General features: G+C 37.4%; 1 protein-coding gene across 2 annotated transcripts in view; it reads right to left on the bottom strand.

Moving 5' to 3' along the window:
- The window catches only part of svep1.L (sushi, von Willebrand factor type A, EGF and pentraxin domain containing 1 L homeolog), a 174,237-nt gene that overhangs the window by 98,605 nt on the left and 55,775 nt on the right, over positions 1-19,857 (bottom strand). The window contains exons 4-12 of one of the 2 annotated variants that reach the window (XM_018257180.2): positions 18,349-18,507; positions 14,439-14,618; positions 13,311-13,490; positions 10,427-10,624; positions 6,689-6,807; positions 6,118-6,247; positions 5,840-5,953; positions 5,232-5,363; positions 1,921-2,115 (exon numbers count right to left, since the gene is read on the bottom strand). In XM_018257180.2, coding sequence (XP_018112669.1) covers positions 1,921-2,115; positions 5,232-5,363; positions 5,840-5,953; positions 6,118-6,247; positions 6,689-6,807; positions 10,427-10,624; positions 13,311-13,490; positions 14,439-14,618; positions 18,349-18,507 — 1,407 coding nt within the window. Of the gene's footprint in view, positions 1-1,920; positions 2,116-5,231; positions 5,364-5,839; positions 5,954-6,117; positions 6,248-6,688; positions 6,808-10,426; positions 10,670-13,310; positions 13,491-14,438; positions 14,619-18,348; positions 18,508-19,857 lie in introns of those variants that run through there. The other variant, XM_018257188.1, reaches the window with a different exon arrangement.

Genomic DNA, 19,857 nt, shown 5'->3' with positions numbered 1-19,857 from the left:
TGAGATGTTTTCCTTAGTTTAGGGATTTCTGTGATACTGTATGTGGGTCATATCTGTGTATGAGAATAAAGTTATTTCCAGCACCCATCATTATAATGATATTTGCTCATGATAAAGTCTGTCGCACCTATTATCACATTCCTCAGAGGGAAACCTGGAATTACCTTCAGCAAGAGGTTTGCAGTAATTCTCTGCACTAATAGGCTCACTTACGTGTGATTCAGAGGAGGATGCGGGACAGAGACACTTGTCTTTGGGCAAGAACTTTTAATGAATGGCTTTTGCAGTTGCAATCACTACTGCATGCATACAAGAGCCCTAAGGTAATATAAAATTGTAATAACTAACTAGTAGTGCATATAGGAGCAGAAAACTCCTAAAGGGAATTCCATAGGAGACGGCTCAGAATTGTATACAAAGATGAAAAAGCTTATAAAGAGCCAGAATGTCCAGAAGGTTGCCACATTGTCTTTTTTGGATGTCTTCTTAGACATGTAAAATGTCTAGAACTACGGCAATCTTTAGGTCTATAGCTAGTTTGTGCATGAATATATGTGTGTGTGGGTTCAGTGTAAACATATATAGTTAAGTGTGAGTGCTTGAGTATGGTTAGCAATGAGGATATGCAATGTTAAACAGATGGGACATGTAAGGGGTTAATAACATATGTTATATTATGAATTATTATTACTTCCAGTCACTTAGATGGCACTGTGAGGCAGAAAATCTCCTTGAGGTGGTTCAAGTGGGAATTGCCCAATGTAGTCTATATAAGGGAGAGCAGTGTAAGAATAAAAGAGTGGATGAGGCTACCTACTTCAGAGACGTGCAAAGGTGAGCCATAAGGTTAGGTTAGTGGTAAGTCAGATCTATGAAGCTCACTGTACGCAGTGAGAGATAGAAGTAGGCCAGCTAGTTAAACAGCTGAGGCTCCATTGAGGAGGAAGGAAGAGGTCAGAGCCCCAGCGATACCTCGTCAAACATGGATCCAGTGTATAAGGTGCTAGGACTAGAAATACTAGACTAGACTAGGACTAGAAATCCTGTTGCTGCAGAGAGGGTAACCTTAATTGCAAACTCGATTTGTGCCAGAAACCTAAAAAGCCATTAGAGCAACCTGATCTAACGGAAGAATATCAGGAAGGTGGTTGACAGAAGAGGTGAAAGTAGCCTGGGAATTCTTATTGGGAACTGTGTGCAATATTTAGAACTGGAGGAGCTGTACTAGTGACAAAAACAGACAAGATATTTATTAAAGATCACAAGTTGAAAATGTGCTTCATGAAAATTGCCAATCAAAATTAAGAAATATTCTGGCATTAATTAAATAGTTTAACTTGCACTGACATCTTACACATTTGTATATGTTTTCAATAGCGCTACTTGAGTCTCTAGTTATTAGCCTTTCAGATGAGTTGCAGTTTAGAAAATGCATGTGACAAATGTAATAAAAACATTCACTGCTGTTAAAATACCGAGTACATCAGTGGGATAGTTGTAGTTCAATTTAATAAAGCTAAGTAAGGGTGCTATTGGCATATTTCCGGATCTGCAAAAAAGCAGGGCAGTATCTATTTTTTTAAATACACTCTTCGGTGACACCCTTGTTCACAATACCTTCCTCTACACCCACAATTTCAGTTCCATCAGTAATACTGAGTTTGGGGCAGTACAATTATTGACTGTGCTTTGCTCCAGTAAAGGCACAAGGTGTAAGATGCACTGAGCAGCACTCATTGGCCTGGCACAAATGCTAAGTGAACGGCACCCTTAGTGCACTAGCACAATCATAAATTGGTCCTAAAATTGTATTTTTGTAACATACTACAGTATCTATACACTATACTGAATTCCATCTAAATGCTAGGTCTCTGTCTACATACCTATTAGATTAATCTAAATGTATATGTTGAAACTTACAAGAACAATCAGGCCAGTCAACCTGTTTTGGTGGTTTCCAAAGTCCATCCCTGAAAGCACAGTACAAGTTCTGAGTTGATCCTTCTGCTAGAGCATAGCCTTCTTTGCAGACTAATGTGCAGTTGATACCTTTGGCATCCTTCAAACAAGCCAATTCTCCATTTTGTGGAGTAAATGGAATCTCACAAGGCGAGCCTGGTGGATCAAGGTGGATATTTTAAAAAAAGAAGGAGGAAAGGAGGAAATTGATTATAATAAAACACATTAAAAAAGTTGGCATCTGTACTTTTAACATTTTGTGTTGAAGAATAAAGGAGCAATCATTGCTCAGGTGCAGTAACTCATAGCGACCAATAAAATTTTGCATTTAAAAAGGAAGCCAGTAAATTCAATCTGCTTATTGGCTAGAGACTGGCGACTAGACATCTTTAATTAAATAACCCTGAACGTTTTTCAAAGCAGTGCATTTTACCAGCATCCATTTGAGCAGTACCACCATTAGAATGTCTGTCCATGTGCTCACATGCTCTCTCATGGCAGTGGCATGATGCCAATATGTGGCTGAAATATAAGTACAGTAGACATCTTTATAGGGCAATTATAGCCATACCAGATTGTTCACAATATCTATACGGAACTCTAAAAATGCATGCGTCTAAAGACCGCTCTATGATCACCCACAGAATATGGACACAGCTGCATGTGGCAGAGTTCCACTTAACACATTTATGGGAAAACCAAAAGTTCTGCGAGAATAATAATAAATTGCTCTTTTGATTTTTCTAGAAATAATTATGGTCACTGAGATACTCTTTTAAAACTATGTATAAAATCCCTCTTAGCTGCCTGGGCTAGTTGGTTAAATGTGGTGTTGGTGTATTTGAACTTGTTGGCCGCAGAATGCTTATGTTGGATGTTTTATAATGAGAAGAACAAATCATGTTTGGACTGAATATGTGGATGAGCATTCCCACTCTGAGCAACTTGTTCACGTTAAGTACAATTTGTTCCAGTCAGAAAGGCATTACTCTGCTCAAGTATTCCTTTATGTAATGATTCAGTCAAAAGAAAGACATGACATCCATCCCAGTGTGAATGCAGCTGTGAACTTCTTGGCTTGAAAAGGTATGATATTCTCAGTAATTAAATGGAATGTGAATTCTGAAGAAGGGAAAAAGAAGAGAGCAGAAGCAGAAATGGGGGAAGTGAAGATCTACAGGAAAAACCTAAAAGGGTTTGGATACAAATTGCGATAGAAGAAGGTAAAGCAAATGAGAAGGAGAAAACAGTAGAGGGAAGAAAAATAAAAAGGGTCATGTTGAAAAGGTAGAAAACAGACAAACAGGAAAATAATAAGGAAGGAGAGAGAAAGCCAGTGAAGTGAAGATAAAAGAAGTTAGAATAAAAACAAATGAAACCATATCATTCCAGCACATACTTTGACCTCAAAAATATGTCCTTACAAAAGACTAGATTTCCATGTGGCTTTATGTCTATATGTATTTTTAGTAATATCAAAAAGACAATACTGTATATGCATTATTTATTAAACATGGAATGATCTCTATAATAATTATATCAACATGATATCGTAAATTTCACTAAAATTTAGAATATTTGGTAGCCATTTAATAATGGCTTAACTAGGGCAGCATTAAAGTGCAGGCTATGTGACACAACCAGCCTAACACCAAACAGCTCCCTCTACCCACTACCAAAAGAAAAAAGATGAACCACCAGGATGGCAATATAAAGGGCCACAGTTATAGTGAAATAATTAACACGAATACCAAAAAAATGTAAGACAAGATAAAACAAGTTATGAAACAGTACTTTTTCATACAGATATATATCCTTACACAGCTCCTTTCCATGTGTCAAATGTTAGGCAACCCCAGTAATTATAATTGCTTATCTGAAACCAGTGATTATACATTTCCTTCTCCTTTATCCCAGGTGAAATGCCCCTAAACCTTTTGGCATGCATGCCTACCACCAAACTGTGACTAAAAGCACCAGAACTAGAAAGGGCAGGATGAAACACATCTCTAGTTACTCCATGGTATGAATGTATCACTTCCAGACAGAGATCCTCTCAAAACCTTCCTCTACCTCAGTGCTGTCCAACTGGCTGCCCTCTACACCCCTCTTGTGTAGCCCCCCCATATGAAAGTCTGCCTGTTGTGACTCTTTCCCTTGTGTAAACTTTTAACGGTATCAATACTGAGATTAATTGGCCCCTGCATTGTTTACACCTCAAATTCAGTAAAATCCTGAATTGTTCACACACACTTGTAATACTCACTGCATTGTTCACACCTGTGACACCTCTTTTGTTCACACCCTTAAAGCCCTGTACTGGTCACACCTCAGACCCAGACTGATAGTGCCCACATTGTTCACACCTCATTTAAACTGCTGGAGGGGCACCAGCACTGTGTCACTGTATGCAGCACAGTATGAACTGTTCATTTTAGAGTGGTCCTGATAGGTTTCCCTGTCTCCTGCTCGATTCTGCCTTCCCTATGCACTTGTGTCTGCCCTATGCTCCCTGTGTGTGTCATACTCTGCCTGCCCTATGCTCCCTGTGTGTGCCATACTCTGCCTACCTTATGCTTCCTGTGTGTGTCATTCTCTGCCTGCCCTATACTCCCTGTGTGTGTGTCATACTCTGCCTGCACTAAGCTCCTTGTTAGCATTTGGAAATTGTTGTTATATGCCCCTAAGGTGTTTAACCATGTGCTGGGGGGTGCTGTAGTATCCACAGGGGAGGAGGAGGCATATGTGATAGGTGATTTCCCTGCAGTGAGCACCAACCATTTGGTTGTTTTGGTGTGCTACCACCATTAATGTGGACCTGGTATTAAGAATTATTGTGGTAACATGGGTGTGGTTTAAAAACAGGGAGTGGTCAACACTGGCTTCCATTATCGGCCCTCCACCACATAGGCCAGAAAAATTCCAACCCTCATTACCACAAAAGTTGGACAGCACAACTTCCCCCACCTCTACAATGTCCTACACCTTACTCCACCTTCCAATTTTGTGCTCAACCAACCCCCACAAGCTATTTACCTAGTACAACTTGCTCCTACCTTACCCAGTCAAGCCTCCTTCTCTTATGTCAGATACCCATTCTGGTTAATTTATGATTATTCTCCGCTCATCTCAATTCATTCTTTTATTCATTTGCCAGTTCACATACTGTATGCCAGTGTTATTTCTGTATTCAAAGTCATAATATATCTTTAGAATGTTTACAGCAAGACAATTTTTTGACTAATGTGATCATGGTTAATAAATTATTGTACCTTTGACGATGATGTGAATATCGCATGTCCTTTTATTGCCGGAAGGATCTATAGCCGTATAATGCACTACAGTTCTTCCAATGGGGAAAAGGTCTCCAGCGGAATGAGTTTGAGTGATAATTAAAGGTAAACCTGGAAAAGGTAAAAGATTCTTAAATGTAAGCCTCGATTGGAAGTCATGTAGCTAATAACTTCACAGTTTAACTTCCCAAACGCTCCAGTTTAGCACCACTGGGATCTTTACGTTTCAAACCAGTGCAAAAATTCATTATATTAATCTACTTGAAGATGGACATAAGCTATTTATCTGTCTGAGCCAACAGAGGCATTTCGATGACACAAATCATTTCATGGGAACCCTAAAGAAATAATTAGAAAATAGATATCAGTAACTGGTTCCAAGATGGGGTAGGGACACTAAAATCCTTAATTAGTTTCTCTCCAGTTAGGAGATCCCTAGGGCAGTGAAGATGTTTAGAAGCTTAGTAATTTCTATAGATACAGATCTAAGCTGTTTTCCCCTTTAAGCTAAGTTGCATTATTTTACAACAGAGTTTAAACTGCATTACTTTGTACAGATGATTATTTTTATTCAGCGATCATCTCACCTGAATTGTCAGAGAACTGTGGCTCCTCCCAGGATGCGCTTTGAAACTTCTCATTGCCAGTCGCTTGTATGATTGGAGGAGACCTGCATCTGTCAATGACAGGTGGGTCTACATCTAGAAATGAAATTCAGCAAATACATAACTATGCAGATATGATAAACCATTGTTAATTAGATAAAACAGATGGGGGAGGAATGTTTACTGAAAACTAAAAACATGCAATGAACCAAAATCCCTTGTGCCACTTGACACGTGTGTGCTCTTCATCCATAACTTACCAATAACCTTGATGTTGAAGGTACAGCTTGCTTCATTGCCAGATACATCAGTTGCCATGTATGTAACTGAGACCTCTCCAATAGGAAAAATATAAGGGGGTAGGAAAGCTGGACTGACCTGAATTGATACCTTAACAACAACATAAAATATATACACAACAGTTAGACTTTAAACTTTATATTATGAGATTATTTCTATGTAAAAACTGTGACCTTCAAATTTGCTTATAAGGCATTTTGCATACTCCTGCCATTAGGCAAATTACAGAGGAACACCCTTTAAATAAGAAAAAATTTAATTTTACATGATGGGATGATATCAAATTACATTCTAACCAAGTTTCTAGGACAAATTAATAAAAAAATTAAAGTATTTATATAAAATCTAAAGTATTTCAGTAGGGCTACAATAATGATTTTAATATTTTATCATTGTCAGGTATAACTGGAGCATCTTTAGAAAAGTACACAGTGCACAAGTACATAACGAAACGACTACTGATTGTTATTTATAATTCTCTGGCATTGTATAAATATTACAAATCCTACAGTCCAAAGCTGTTACACTCACCTCCTCCCCAGAATTATCTATTGCTTCTGGAACTTCCCAGTTTATAAGCGCTGAATTCTGGTGCTCCACATTCTCAGCATGTATATCCTTTGGACAAGTGATTTTAGGAGGCTCAGTATCTAAGGCCAAGAATAAAAAAAATAAAAAAAGTAGACTACATTTCCAAACCCCGCAGCAGCCTTTAAACTGTCTGCACCAGGGCTTGTCCAACTTAGTTTTGTGTACTAACATTTTGCTTGGTTTAAAGGAAAATGAAACCCAGTAGAGCCTGTATCAGGCCCCCTACTAAACCTTCACATCCTCTCTCCCCCAAATAGCCTCCAGTCTTCCTAAAGCAGATTTGGAGCAAATTTGGAGCTCCAAAACATTGGTACCAAACTATATTAAAACTTTTAATTAATTAATTAGGGCCTTGCTTGGCCCTCTATAGTGCCCCCTGGTTAGAGATTGACCAGTAGAATGCACATTACAAAACTTTGTGTTCATCCACACAAATGAAATAAAGGGAACATTTTAAGTAACAATGTATGTTAAACACTGACCAATACTTCATAACTTTAGAAGATAAGCCCTCCTCTTTCCATTCCACAATTTACATAATTTCTTAAATTAATTAGAATGCTATTCTAATACATTTATTTTATTTTTACTTTTTGTAGTTTATTTTTTCAGAGATGCCCTCTTTGTTTCATGCTCCATTCTGACAAGCCAACCAATCACCATATCTGTAATAACTATGTTTATTAATGATGGCATTGTTTTATTCATCCTTTTCCTGCCAATGACATAGATACTTCATGTCAATAGTGGAAAATATATCATGCCAACAACTTAGTAGCTCCATTTCTGTGTTTATGGTTACTCTATAGGATAAAAAGCATGTTCCTGTAGCACAACTAAAACCCCCAGATCACTGGCAGTAAAAGGGTTTCACCTTTTTTTGTCTTATTTTGCTTATTTGGCTTATTTCACTTATTTGGCTTATTTGGCTATTTGGCTTAAGAGAAACAAATTTAACACAACACACTTATTAGGTTTCTGAAAAAAACAGTACTGTTTCAGTGACATTTGAACCCAAAGAAATATAACAATAAAATATATGCTTGCAAAATCTGGACAACAGGAAGCAAAACCTTGCATCTTTGAGCTGTAGCAATATCAACCTAATAAGGGCCCCAAAACTATGTTTAAAATGGCATGGGCATGGCAGACATCATGCAGTCCGGCTATGAAAGATTTACTGAGCTGTTTTTTTTTGTTTTTTTTAAATGTAGGACTCTATTTCACACCATTGAATTAGAAATGAATATGGGCTTCTGCAGGTTTGAGAAGGGAAAAAACTATTTGTAACACTTTGAAAAATATCAAAATAAGGGATTGTGAAAAAGCTGTAGGAATGTTATGCATATGCAATGAACAATGTAGCACCTTTGTAAAATGTAATGATGTTTTATACATGTTGTTAGGGTCGTCTCTGTGTACAAAGGGATTGTCAGCTGCAGGAAGATGAAAATTGTATGCAAGAGAACAGAACAAAGAGATACTCTGGTGTCTGTATCTGTTATCTTGCATGCAATTCTCATCTTCCTGCAGCTAACAATCCCTTTGTACTCAGAGACGGCCCTAAGGGTACAACTACACGAGTGTCTTCAACGCGATTCCATTGATTCTATAGCAATGTCGGATGGCGTTGCATCGTTCATCCGACGCGATACGGCTGTCTGATGCAGACGCAGCGTCCAGCATTCGTGTTGCATCGGATGAACGCTGCGACACCATCCAACATTTGTATTTCTTACCTTATTTTCCGTCACATGTGAATTGATGCCTGTGTTTGGCGCACCCCGTCTGATCCGCCAGATTTGTGTTGAAGACGCTCATGTAGTTCTACACTTACAGGACTTAAAGTAATACTAGATAACAGTATATTAGATATTATATACTGTATGTGATTAGAATAAAGGCAACCTTATCAATGTCATGGAATGTCAAGTTGACTTCTAATATCCTCTTATTTTATTCTAGGGGGTACATTATTTATTATAATACACACGTTTCAGTGGGTCTTGTGACACATATTGCATCAGTAATCACTGATTATGACTGATGACCTCACTAAGCAAAGTATATAATTATATAATTTACAGGATATTTATGGCTCCTTTGTATTAACTTCATAAATTGTACAAATTGAATATGTTTTGCAGATACAGGATTTCAGTTCAGATAATGCCATTAGGGCTGAGTTCCTGTGTTTTATATATATATATATATATATATATATATATATATATATATATATATATATATATATATATATATAACAAAAAGGGTTGGTGCACTCAGAATACCTAATTAAAGCCTTGGTGCAGGAACAGGATCATGCATATAAATAAACAAAAAGGAGTCCACACTCAAAGGTCTTGTGAAGAAAAAAGGGTAAGTTTAATCAACGTTTCGGCTCGTAAACGTGAGCCGTCTTCAGGAAGTGGAAGCTAAACACAAATACAGCTATAAATACACAAACCAATTTACCAAAGAAGCGCCAAAGCTAAGCATGACGCTAGTGCTGGGCGTGTACACTTAAGTGACATCATTAGTGGAAAAGTACTGGATACACTTTAGTGGTATTATCAATATATTAAAACAAAACAATGGTGTAGTACCCCCTAGAAAGGGAAAACAGTTTTGTGGCGTGATTCAGTGATATAATAATAAAAATAAAATAGAGGCGATCTGATCGGTGTTGTCATAAGATCCGGAATCTTACCTCTAAGATATTGATAACACCGTATCCGCTCGTATGTAAATCCATCCTAACAGAGCCCAGAGCTGACTGAGCTGACTTGCTGACTGAGTTCGGTAAACCGCGTAGGCAAGCGGCAAATTGAGCAGTATGACCTGCTCTGGGCTCTGTTAGGATGGATTTACATACGAGCGGATACGGTGTTATCAATATCGTGATATCTAGTGTGCGGAAAGCAAAGTGTTGCGGTGTTACCCTTGCTAGGTCTGCTTGCCTATATGTGTTTCTCCGTACCTGGAATTGGAGGCAACAAAGAAATACCCGTCACTAGCTGTAGGATCTCTATGTTGGTGGCATCTTAGAGGTAAGATTCCTGGATCTTATGACAACACCGATCAGATCGCCTCTATTTTATTTTTATTATTATATCACTGAATCACGCCACAAAACTGTTTTCCCTTTCTAGGGGGTACTACACCATTGTTTTGTTTTAATATATTGATAATACCACTAAAGTGTATCCAGTACTTTTCCACTAATGATGTCACTTAAGTGTACACGCCCAGCACTAGCGTCATGCTTAGCTTTGGCGCTTCTTTGGTAAATTGGTTTGTGTATTTATAGCTGTATTTGTGTTTAGCTTCCACTTCCTGAAGACGGCTCACGTTTACGAGCCGAAACGTTGATTAAACTTACCCTTTTTTTCTTCACAAGACCTTTGAGTGCGGACTCCTTTTTGTTTATTTATATATATATATATATATATATATATATATATATATATATATATATATATATATATATATATATATATATGTGGAAGGGGGAGCGAAACTTGAGACGGGAGGTGGAGCAATAGATAGATAGATAGATAGATAGATAGATAGATAGATAGATGATAGATAGATAGATAGATAGATGATAGATAGATATTTTTTTTTTCTGGTCACCTTGTGAAGTTATTTATACAGTTATCATTCTTGCAGATGTACCTTTACATGCAGCCTTTTGGATATCATCACTCCATTTTCCATTGGCAATGCACTTTATTTTATCCTTTACTCCAGATAACACAAATCCCTTGCTGCAGCCAATGAGGCAGGTAACCCCATACTTGGCTGGCTCTCGGCCACAATTTGACGGTGATGACAGAACTCCTTTTGGTTTGTGGAAAACAGGACAGTGCATTTCTGCACAGCAAAATATGTATTTCAGTTACATATCACATTACATTTCTAGGACAACACAGACAAATGTTATTTTTATGAGAGTTGCAAAAAAATGAAATAATAATCTGAGGTAAAGTATAACATGGGTATCAAATTTTGCCCTAGCTACCAACCTTCAACAGGGGTTCCCTTCTGATTTCCACTGACCTGGACCCCCGATAACCAAGCTGGGCACTATTGAAGTATACACTGCTGGCACTACACTGATTAAACAGAATTCTACAAAAACTGTCAATGCCCCTTTCCCCTTCTGCATTCTTACTTTATTCATTGTCCTTCTGTAAAAATAAGACAGTGCCTTGTAAATGACCCAGAATTAGGGATGGGCAAATTTGACCCATTTCGTTTTGGCTAAAATTTGCCGCCGGGGAAATGTCGACGGCGCCCATTAAAGTCTGTAGGCGTAAAAAAAATGTTGTCGTGGGGCAAATTTTTTTTGACGCGCAGCTTTTTTTTTTTTTTTTCTCACAACGCCATACAAATCTATGGGAGCCAATTCCGCAGCGAAACAAGGCGCAAAAATTCGCCCATCCGTACCCAGAATATTTGTATGCTGAAGGCAAAGCAATTGCACCTTTTTAATGTTTATAAATGTTGATTTTAGCCATGTTCACCCAAAATTGGAAAGAGACCCCTTATTAAATAAGAAAACAAAGTCCCAGACATTCCAGATAATAAATCTGATATCTTATCTTGTGGCATGCAGCATAATAAATCAACTGTTATTTTTGTTCTTTTTGGTTAGTGGACCGGCTGTACGAAATGCCCAAATACTTTGGAAAAAAAATGAAATTACTCTATAACTAGTGCTATTAATCCAGAGGAATGCATAATGCCATAATGCATAATGTTTGTGGTAGTGTTTGCCCATTCTGCAAAAACATACAGGCAGGTTAACTCATAACCATACCATTATGTGTGGGTGTGACCATTAGTAGAACTACCATTGGAACAAGGATTGAAATTTTACAAGGGACCAACACCATGAACACTCCCAGGAGATGATCTGTAAATAGCTGTAGGGGTAAGGAGGATGGGGGGGGGGGGTACAAAGATAAGGGGAACATGTTCAAAGTTTGCACCAGAGCCCACAGGGCTTTAGTCAACCTGTGTGTGAATGTCATAGGGACAATTGTATTCTCTACTGAGGCAGGGACTCAGTAGTACTGCAGGATATATCTGCAGTAAAAATAGAGAGTTAAAAAAGAAGTTAAAAATTCCTAAATGATTTCTTAATGGCAATTGAAAGCTCTTTCCAGATTAACTTGCCAAGAGAAATACTGGGGCCCAGGTGTGTGTATATGGAAACACTGAACATTGAGTTTGATGATATAATGAATAGCAAGTGAAGAGACAATATAGCAGGGGAAGTTTATTTTTTGCTTTTGTTTGTTTCTAGACTGGAAATACAAATAATGAGACATATTGCAGGCAACAGAACATTGAAGAAGGTAAGCAAATGTAAGGCTATAGTGAAAGGGGCTACCCAGTGCTCCCAAAAAACAAGAGCTTTACTGATACATTCCCAGATTAAGTAGTACACAGTAAATTGGTGCCAGTGGTGCAAATCCACTAGGGAGTTCAGCAGAATAATGTAGAAGGACAAAGAGTCAGCAGGTACTCACAATACAGCACTGTGAGATCGTGCTTACATCCCTAATACAGATTAACTTACTTAAAGTTCCTTTCTCTGAAATTCCTCTCCGAGTGGAACCCATGTGGACCTATCTAACCACTACTCCTACACACTCATACACTATTCTGTGCAACCAGAAAACTAATCCCCTTAACCCTCCTCTGTGGAACCCAATCTGCTCAATTAAATAGCCCAGATCTGCCACTCTTAGAGGGACCTATAACAGATAGGCAGAGGGGCACAACTGTAATAAAGTCTTTTGGGCAGAAGGTCAAGGTACAAGGCATTAGGCAATAGTCAGATCAGGCCGGGTCGGGCAGGCAGAGAATATTCGTAGTCAGGCAGGCAAGGGTCAATACCAGATAGTCAATCAAAGGGCTAAGCAGAATCAAAGTCAGTAATCAGGCAAGGCGTCAGGATACAGAATGTAGAATTGTCAAAAGCCAGGCAGGGGTCAAAACAGGTAATCAGAATCAGGTTCAAACAGAATAGCAACAGCTAACAGCACCAGGAAACAAATCCTATAACGGGCAATGATGAATTAACTGAGCTCCCTTAAATACCCATTTGAATTTGCGCCAATGCCCACGAGGCCTCGGGCACGCGCCTCGTAACTAGCCGCAATGACGGCCAAAGAGGAGCGGCGCTGCGGGCTTCCCCGCCAATGGCGCGGTGGGCGTCCCCGCTGCACCACTGGACCACCAGGTACAATTTTTATTACATTAACTTTTATTACATCACCACTTACTAGATCCAACACTCTGCTGGGGTTCCGCTCTTGACCCCCATCTACTTATCAAGGAGTTCCAGGCAAAAAGGAAACTGAGCTCCACCATGTGGTTAAACGAGGGAACTGTAAAGTCCATGCTCCACTTAGTGGTCAAACCTTAGGGGACTATACGATAAGAAAGGAAGCGATTTTACCAGTCCCCTACACAAAAAAATGACAGATGGGGAAGCCATAGTAGGTAGAGTCGATAAAGGTTGATAAAGACCTACACACAAACCTACCTTTACACTGAGGCACTTTTGAATCCCATTGGGAGTTTCCAAGGCACAAGAGTTTGGAGCTTCCTTCCAGCACATATCCATCATTACAGGATGCATAGCACACTGTTCCATAAGAAGTATCACTTGAGGTACAGTTCATCCTGCCATGTTCAAGAGTATGAAGTTTTGGACATGTTCGGACTACAGAAAAGTGAAACATAATCTTTGTTTTTTTCTCAGGGTCAAAAAAGAAACGTTTGGTTCATACAAACTGCTTGCTAATTACTTGTTTACTTACAGTAAAATAGATGTTTTTGTGCCAATAAGATGCCAGAAAATTCTGGATCAGATAGCGCCTAAATATTTTGGAATGAGGTGAATTTTAAATGGCCAGCAAATGAACCAAAATATTTTGCTCTATCTGATAAAGAAGCCAATTTAGCATTGGAAACAATATCTTGTATTTGTGTTATCGGTCAGCTAAAATGCACCTCAGGTTTCAGCATTCTGCTCTTCCATTGGCCCAAAGCGTCCAAACAACGTAAAACCAACCCTAGAAGTATATAATACAGTGGAGTGTATCCCCTCAACAGGTTCCTAAAGTTAACATCACATCCACCTTTTCTCTGCTGGTGGAAAAATACAGGTATGGTACCTGTTATCCAGCATGCTAGGGAACTGGAGTTTTCCAGATAATGCTCTTTCTGTAATATGGATCTTCATGCCTTAAGTCTACTAGTAAATCATGTAAACTTTAAATAAACCCAATAGGCTGTTTTTGTTTCCAATAAGGATTAATTATATCTTAGTTCGGATCAAGTACAAGGTACTGTTTTATTATTACAGAGAAAAGGGAAATAATTTTCAAACATTTGGATTATTTGGATAAAACTGAGTTTATGGGAGACTTCCTTTCTATAATTTCGAGCTTTCTGGATAACAGGTTTCCAGATAACAGATCCCATACCTGTACTGGTATAGTCCACTACTGCCCATGTGTGTAATAGCAGGCATCTGTTGGGGTACATTGGGTGGACTTTGGCCAGAAAACACTGCTGGGATTATATTCTTGCCATCTCTGCCTATTCCTATTGTAAGTATTCTGACTAAATGGGAAGAAGAGACATACTAAATGAATACACAGCTTACCTCTGCAGGTGGCATCTGAGCCTGTCCAGAGACCATTTGGCTGGCAAAGACGAATGCTGCTTCCAACCAAATCATACCCAGCCTTACATCGGATTCCACAGGCAGCATCAAAATGATTGTTACAGATGTTCTGCACAAAATAGCCATTCTCAGGGGGTTGTAACTCAGGACAGTGGACAACTATTTACATTTGAGCACAAAAAAGAAAGTTTATTGGAAAAACAGTTATGTAAATATATTCAATAGCTATTATATAAATACAGGTGGAGTAACCACTCAAGAGAAACTTTTTAGAATATATGAGATTGGGAGAAACAATATGTCACTTGCATGTGTAACAATATCTTTCACAGTGCCTTACCAGATTCAAACTCAAAATTATGGCTATTTCAAGCCTTTTAATCACACCTAGGCCAGCCATATTTTGGCCAAATTGCTTTTGGTGTGCCTGATATTTGTAGGAGGATTGCTGCCAACTGATTTCAGCATGCTTGAGACCTGAACACCATGTCATTTAAATTGCACCAAATACAGTATAAGTGTGACAGAATTAGAGTGTAACATTAAAAGGTTAGAAAGAAATATATACTTTTGAGCTGTTCCTCCAAGAAAACATTTTATATTTGGCCCTCAAATAAGATAAGAAATTGTGTTTACCATCTTAACTTTTATTTAACGAAAGTCAGGAGTAGAGGAAAAAATGCACAATAAGACCATTAACCCTGTTAAATTGATATGACTGGAGGCTATAGGGCTCATTTACAAAACACAAACACAGTTGCAGTAGTAAAAATATGTCATTGTGCAAAACAACACCATTCTTTAAAGTTACATGCATCTAAAGCTAATGTCTGCTGTATTTTGGGAGCCAAGCAGGTCTACAACTAGTGATGGGCGAATTTGTGCGGTTTCGCTTCGCCGAAAAATTAGCAAATTTCACATGAAATTCGCGAAACAGCGGAAAATTCGCGAAACGGCGCAGGTGTCTCGTTTTTGACGACGGCGCCCGTTTTTGACGCCGGCAGCGAATTTTTTCGGGCAAATTTTCACTGTCGTTTCGCGAATTTATTCACTGGCAGCGAATCCCGCAAATGTGCCGCGAATTCGCGCCTGGCGAATAAATTCGCCCATCACTATCTAAAACCACAATGTATAACACCTGAGCATAATAAAACACACATTTTCCAAATCATATATAATATTGCTAAATATTTACTAAGAATTTGCATGTCATGGATTTGAGGGAGCATTCATAAGGTAAATAGGCTCTAGAGAGAATGATAGGGCACAGGTCCTGCATTATTTGAACTTTGGAGAAATGCGTTCAGTTTTAGAACTTGAATCAGAACAAAGTTTTAGACCAGAGAAAGAACTGTGAACAAATTCGCAGTAGTCGAACTTGATATGTATAAATTTAAATACGGTACGGGATTATGCATTCAATTTATGTCAAACGGGTAGAAAATGATCATTTATATAATAATTTGAGTTATTCCCAACACGTATAAGCCTTATTATTTGATTAAAGCTCCTCACAAATATCCTTTTTTTTGCAAAGACTTTCCAAAAGTTTTTTTTTTTTTTAATTTAATTGTTGTTGCATGGGATAGGGGTGTCAATGATAACTATTTTAATGGTCAATTTCCCTGCTACTGCTATTTTCATTATAATCTATTCATTATAATCTTCCTAAGGTCATTAGACCACCAGTAGGGAGACCTATAGTGGCAGGAGTTGGAGCCTTGTCTGAACTTGTTGATTATTATATGAAATTTTTGCTCCTGTGACTTCTAAGCGACATAAAGAATAGCCCCATGCTATGAAAACAATACATTGGTTAGCAACTTTCAGTTGGGCTACAGTAATGGGGCAACCCTATACTCTTGTATTTCTTGACACTTACATTTAAAAGCTATTGCATTTCCCCTTGATCTTTATAGCACCTATGATAACTATTTGCTTACTTAAGATCTATTAAACTTATATTGACTCATATTTGTTTTCTTTTCAATAATAATTATTATCTCTGAATATTTACCTTTAATAATCAGATTCCCTTTAATGGATGCTACATAGATTATTCATTGCTTATTTGGAAAGATGATAAAAATGTCTTTAAACAGTTTATGATCTGTCCAAACAATAATACATTGAGCTTACAATTTACTTCTGAATTTAATAATAAAGAGATTATTTTTTTGGGATATCAAATTATTTGGCATAAGGGACACGGTTATCACATATTTGTTCAGAAAAGGCTGTTTGGCAAATAGCATCTTACATACTTTCTCTTCTCATCCCATACCCCTGTCTGTGAGATTTTGGTTAGTGATGAGATGATGAGAAATTTTTAGCCAGGTATAGATTTGAGGCAAAAATGTTAGATTTCCACTGGGTATAAATTAAGAATTGGATGTATCCTTTTATTGCTAATGTCCACTATATTTTATTATAGCTTTTCCTTAAGACTATGTTTGTTTGCTTGTTAGCACAATCCTTTTTTGTCATGTGAATTTGCCTATGACTTAGTGCCTGTTGCACAAAATTTGTCAGTCTGTTTTAAGATGTTTTGTCTTTAAATACTTTGATTTGTATTTACTTTTGGCCTAAGTGGTTCCTTACGAGTGCCTATTTCTCTTTTTGGAATGTTGAAGTATCCAGGGGGAACAGGATCTTAAAATATAAAAATAAACATGCTGCAGCACATTGAAAGAATGGCTCCTTTGTTACACAAGTGCAGGTATGGGACCCATTATCCAGAAATCCAATTATCCAGAAAGCTCTGAAATATGGATATGAATAAAAGACTTCATTTTATTATAATCACATTTTTGTTCAAAAAAACATTTTTCTCTGTAATAATGAAACAGTACCTTGTACTTAAATCAGAACTAAAGAAGTAGGCTACAAATGTTGTACATTATGTTTTGGGCTTATGTACCAGCCAAAGGCAACCACAGTAGTAAAGATATGTGTTTCCAAAGATGCCCCAGTAGCTCCCCATCTTGTTTTGTGTTGATTAACTGCACATGCTCTGTGCTACTGTCACTTACTGAACTTAGGGACCGACTCACAATATACAGTACAGCATCAGCTTTTAATAATCGGCCTTGTAACACCATCTTATATTACAGACAAATCGAATTTTCTGCTTTAAAATTTGCAACGACCCCTAAGCTTAGCTTCTCAACAGCGGCTCAAAGCCCACTGAGTGTGTGTATGTGCACTTTTAATGCATGGCATTTTTAACCATATTAATTTTTATTATTTAGTTCTCCTTTAAACCGAACTAAGATAAAATCAATCAACATTGGAGACAAAATAAGCCTGTTTCTATTTAATGTTTAAAAGATTTTCTAGTAGAATTATGGGGTTAATTATGAAACTCCAGTCAGGCTTTTTGGGTCAAATCTCGAAATTTTTCGAGATTTATTAAAGCCTAATGCAGGAAAAAGCCAGAATCCAAAAATCTGCCCTCTCACACCTGCCGAGGTTGAGTCAATGGCAGAGGTCCACATCCCATTTTGAAGTTTATGAGGTGTACGCTGGAATTAGCCTGAAAATCTGATCAATTCGGGCACTTTGGGCCTTTCGGTCAAAAATCCAAAAAAATAAATTTATTCAGGAAAAAACCCTTAAAAAATATGTACCGAGTTTTTATCCGAACAGATTAAATAGAACTTTTTCAATAACAATACGGTAAAATCAGAGTTTGGTTGTGTTTTTTTTTATTTAAAAAATTAGATAAATTTGGATTTTAGTAAATAACCCTCATAAAGATTGAAGATCCAAATTATGGAAAGATTCTTTATTCAGAAACCCCAGGTCCCAAGCGTTCTGGATAACAGGTCCTATACCTCTAATACATTTAAAACTAGTGTGTTACAAAAATGCCTTTTTTAAAACATACCTCTGCACACATTCCCTTCGACCTCATATCCTTGCTTGCAAACACAATCATCTACTGATGTGCTCCCCGGTGGAGAGGTGTGGTTTGGATCAGGGCAGGTAATACATGTGCTGGCTCCACCCGGAGTACCTTCAGACTTGTATGTTCCTGGCGGACAAGCTAAACAAATGCATAAATTCATCATTAAAAAAGACAATATAACAGATACAGAATTATATATAAATGTATTATCATATAAAACCTGTAAACAACACATAGAGAATAATATAAATTATATAAATAATATAATAAACATATAAATAATGTAATATAAATATATATAGAGAGAGAGAGAGAGAGAGAGAGAGAGAGAGAGAGAGAGAGAATTTTTTTAAAGGAATAATTGGTTATGGTTGATTATGTTTATGCATAGTATTTAAAGGGGTATTTCACCTTTAAGTTAACTTTTAGCATGTTATAGAATGGCCAATTCTAAGCAACTTTTAAATTGGTCTTCTTCATTTATTTATTTTTATAGTTTTTTTTAATTATTTGTCTTTTTCTTCTGACTCTTTCCAGCTTTGGGGATCACTGACCCCATCTAAAAAAACAAATGGTTTGTACCCCAGCAACCGGATTGCTGAACTTACAAACTGGAGAGTTGCTGAATAAAAAGCTAAATAACTCAAAAATAACACAAATAATAAAAAATGAAAACCTAATGCAATATCACTCTCTTTGTCATACTAAAAGTTAACTCAAAGTTGAACAAAATCTTTAAGTATGTTTTTTGGTGGGGAAGGGTTTGGTTTACACGGCCTATTTATACTTACTATTATACAGTAGGGTGCTAAAGCACATTTGAGGATTACAAGAAAATGGAAAAGCAAAGTAAACTCTTAGTATGGTTATGCTGAGATTATAAAGGCAATCACTTTAGCATCTTCATCCACAAATTATTTCTGTCAGCAGAGAACTCAATAAGGCTTTAATATAGACAATCAGATTATTAATTTTTTCTGTAAATGTTAGATGAAAATGTATCTGTACCACTACCCACTGTAATGCGATGGTGGCATATATGTTTTGAATTTGATTCCTCCAGTTTACTAATCCTTGTTCCTTTCTGTCAATGCTGTAGGCATTGTATGTCCTTGCTTTTGTCAGATGTCCTGCCCCTCTCACACAGAGGTCCCTAATGCATTTTGTGAACAGACTGTAGGGCTCATATATGAACACAGCGAAGTGTGCGATTGTAGGGCACAAATCAATAGCATGCTTCTTTTGTAACTTGCATGTGATGTTTTTTTTTTGAAAATTGCAAGTAAGTGCACGATTTGTGCATCCCCATATGTAATAAAAGGCACATAAGGGGAAGTGCAATAAAATTCGCAGATTCGCCTGTTGCAATGTCGTATTCTTCGTTAGGCTTTTATGCATTGCAAATCTTTATAGCACATTGCAAAACTTTTACACCTGCTCTGGAGTTTTGTTAAATATTTTGTCACACAAAAAAACAGATTGAATTTT

Source organism: Xenopus laevis, chromosome 1L, assembly GCF_017654675.1.
Source record: "Xenopus laevis strain J_2021 chromosome 1L, Xenopus_laevis_v10.1, whole genome shotgun sequence".
NCBI lineage: Eukaryota > Metazoa > Chordata > Amphibia > Anura > Pipidae > Xenopus > Xenopus laevis.
Note: the sequence above shows the minus strand (reverse complement) of the source record. Positions and strands in the feature narration are given on the sequence as shown.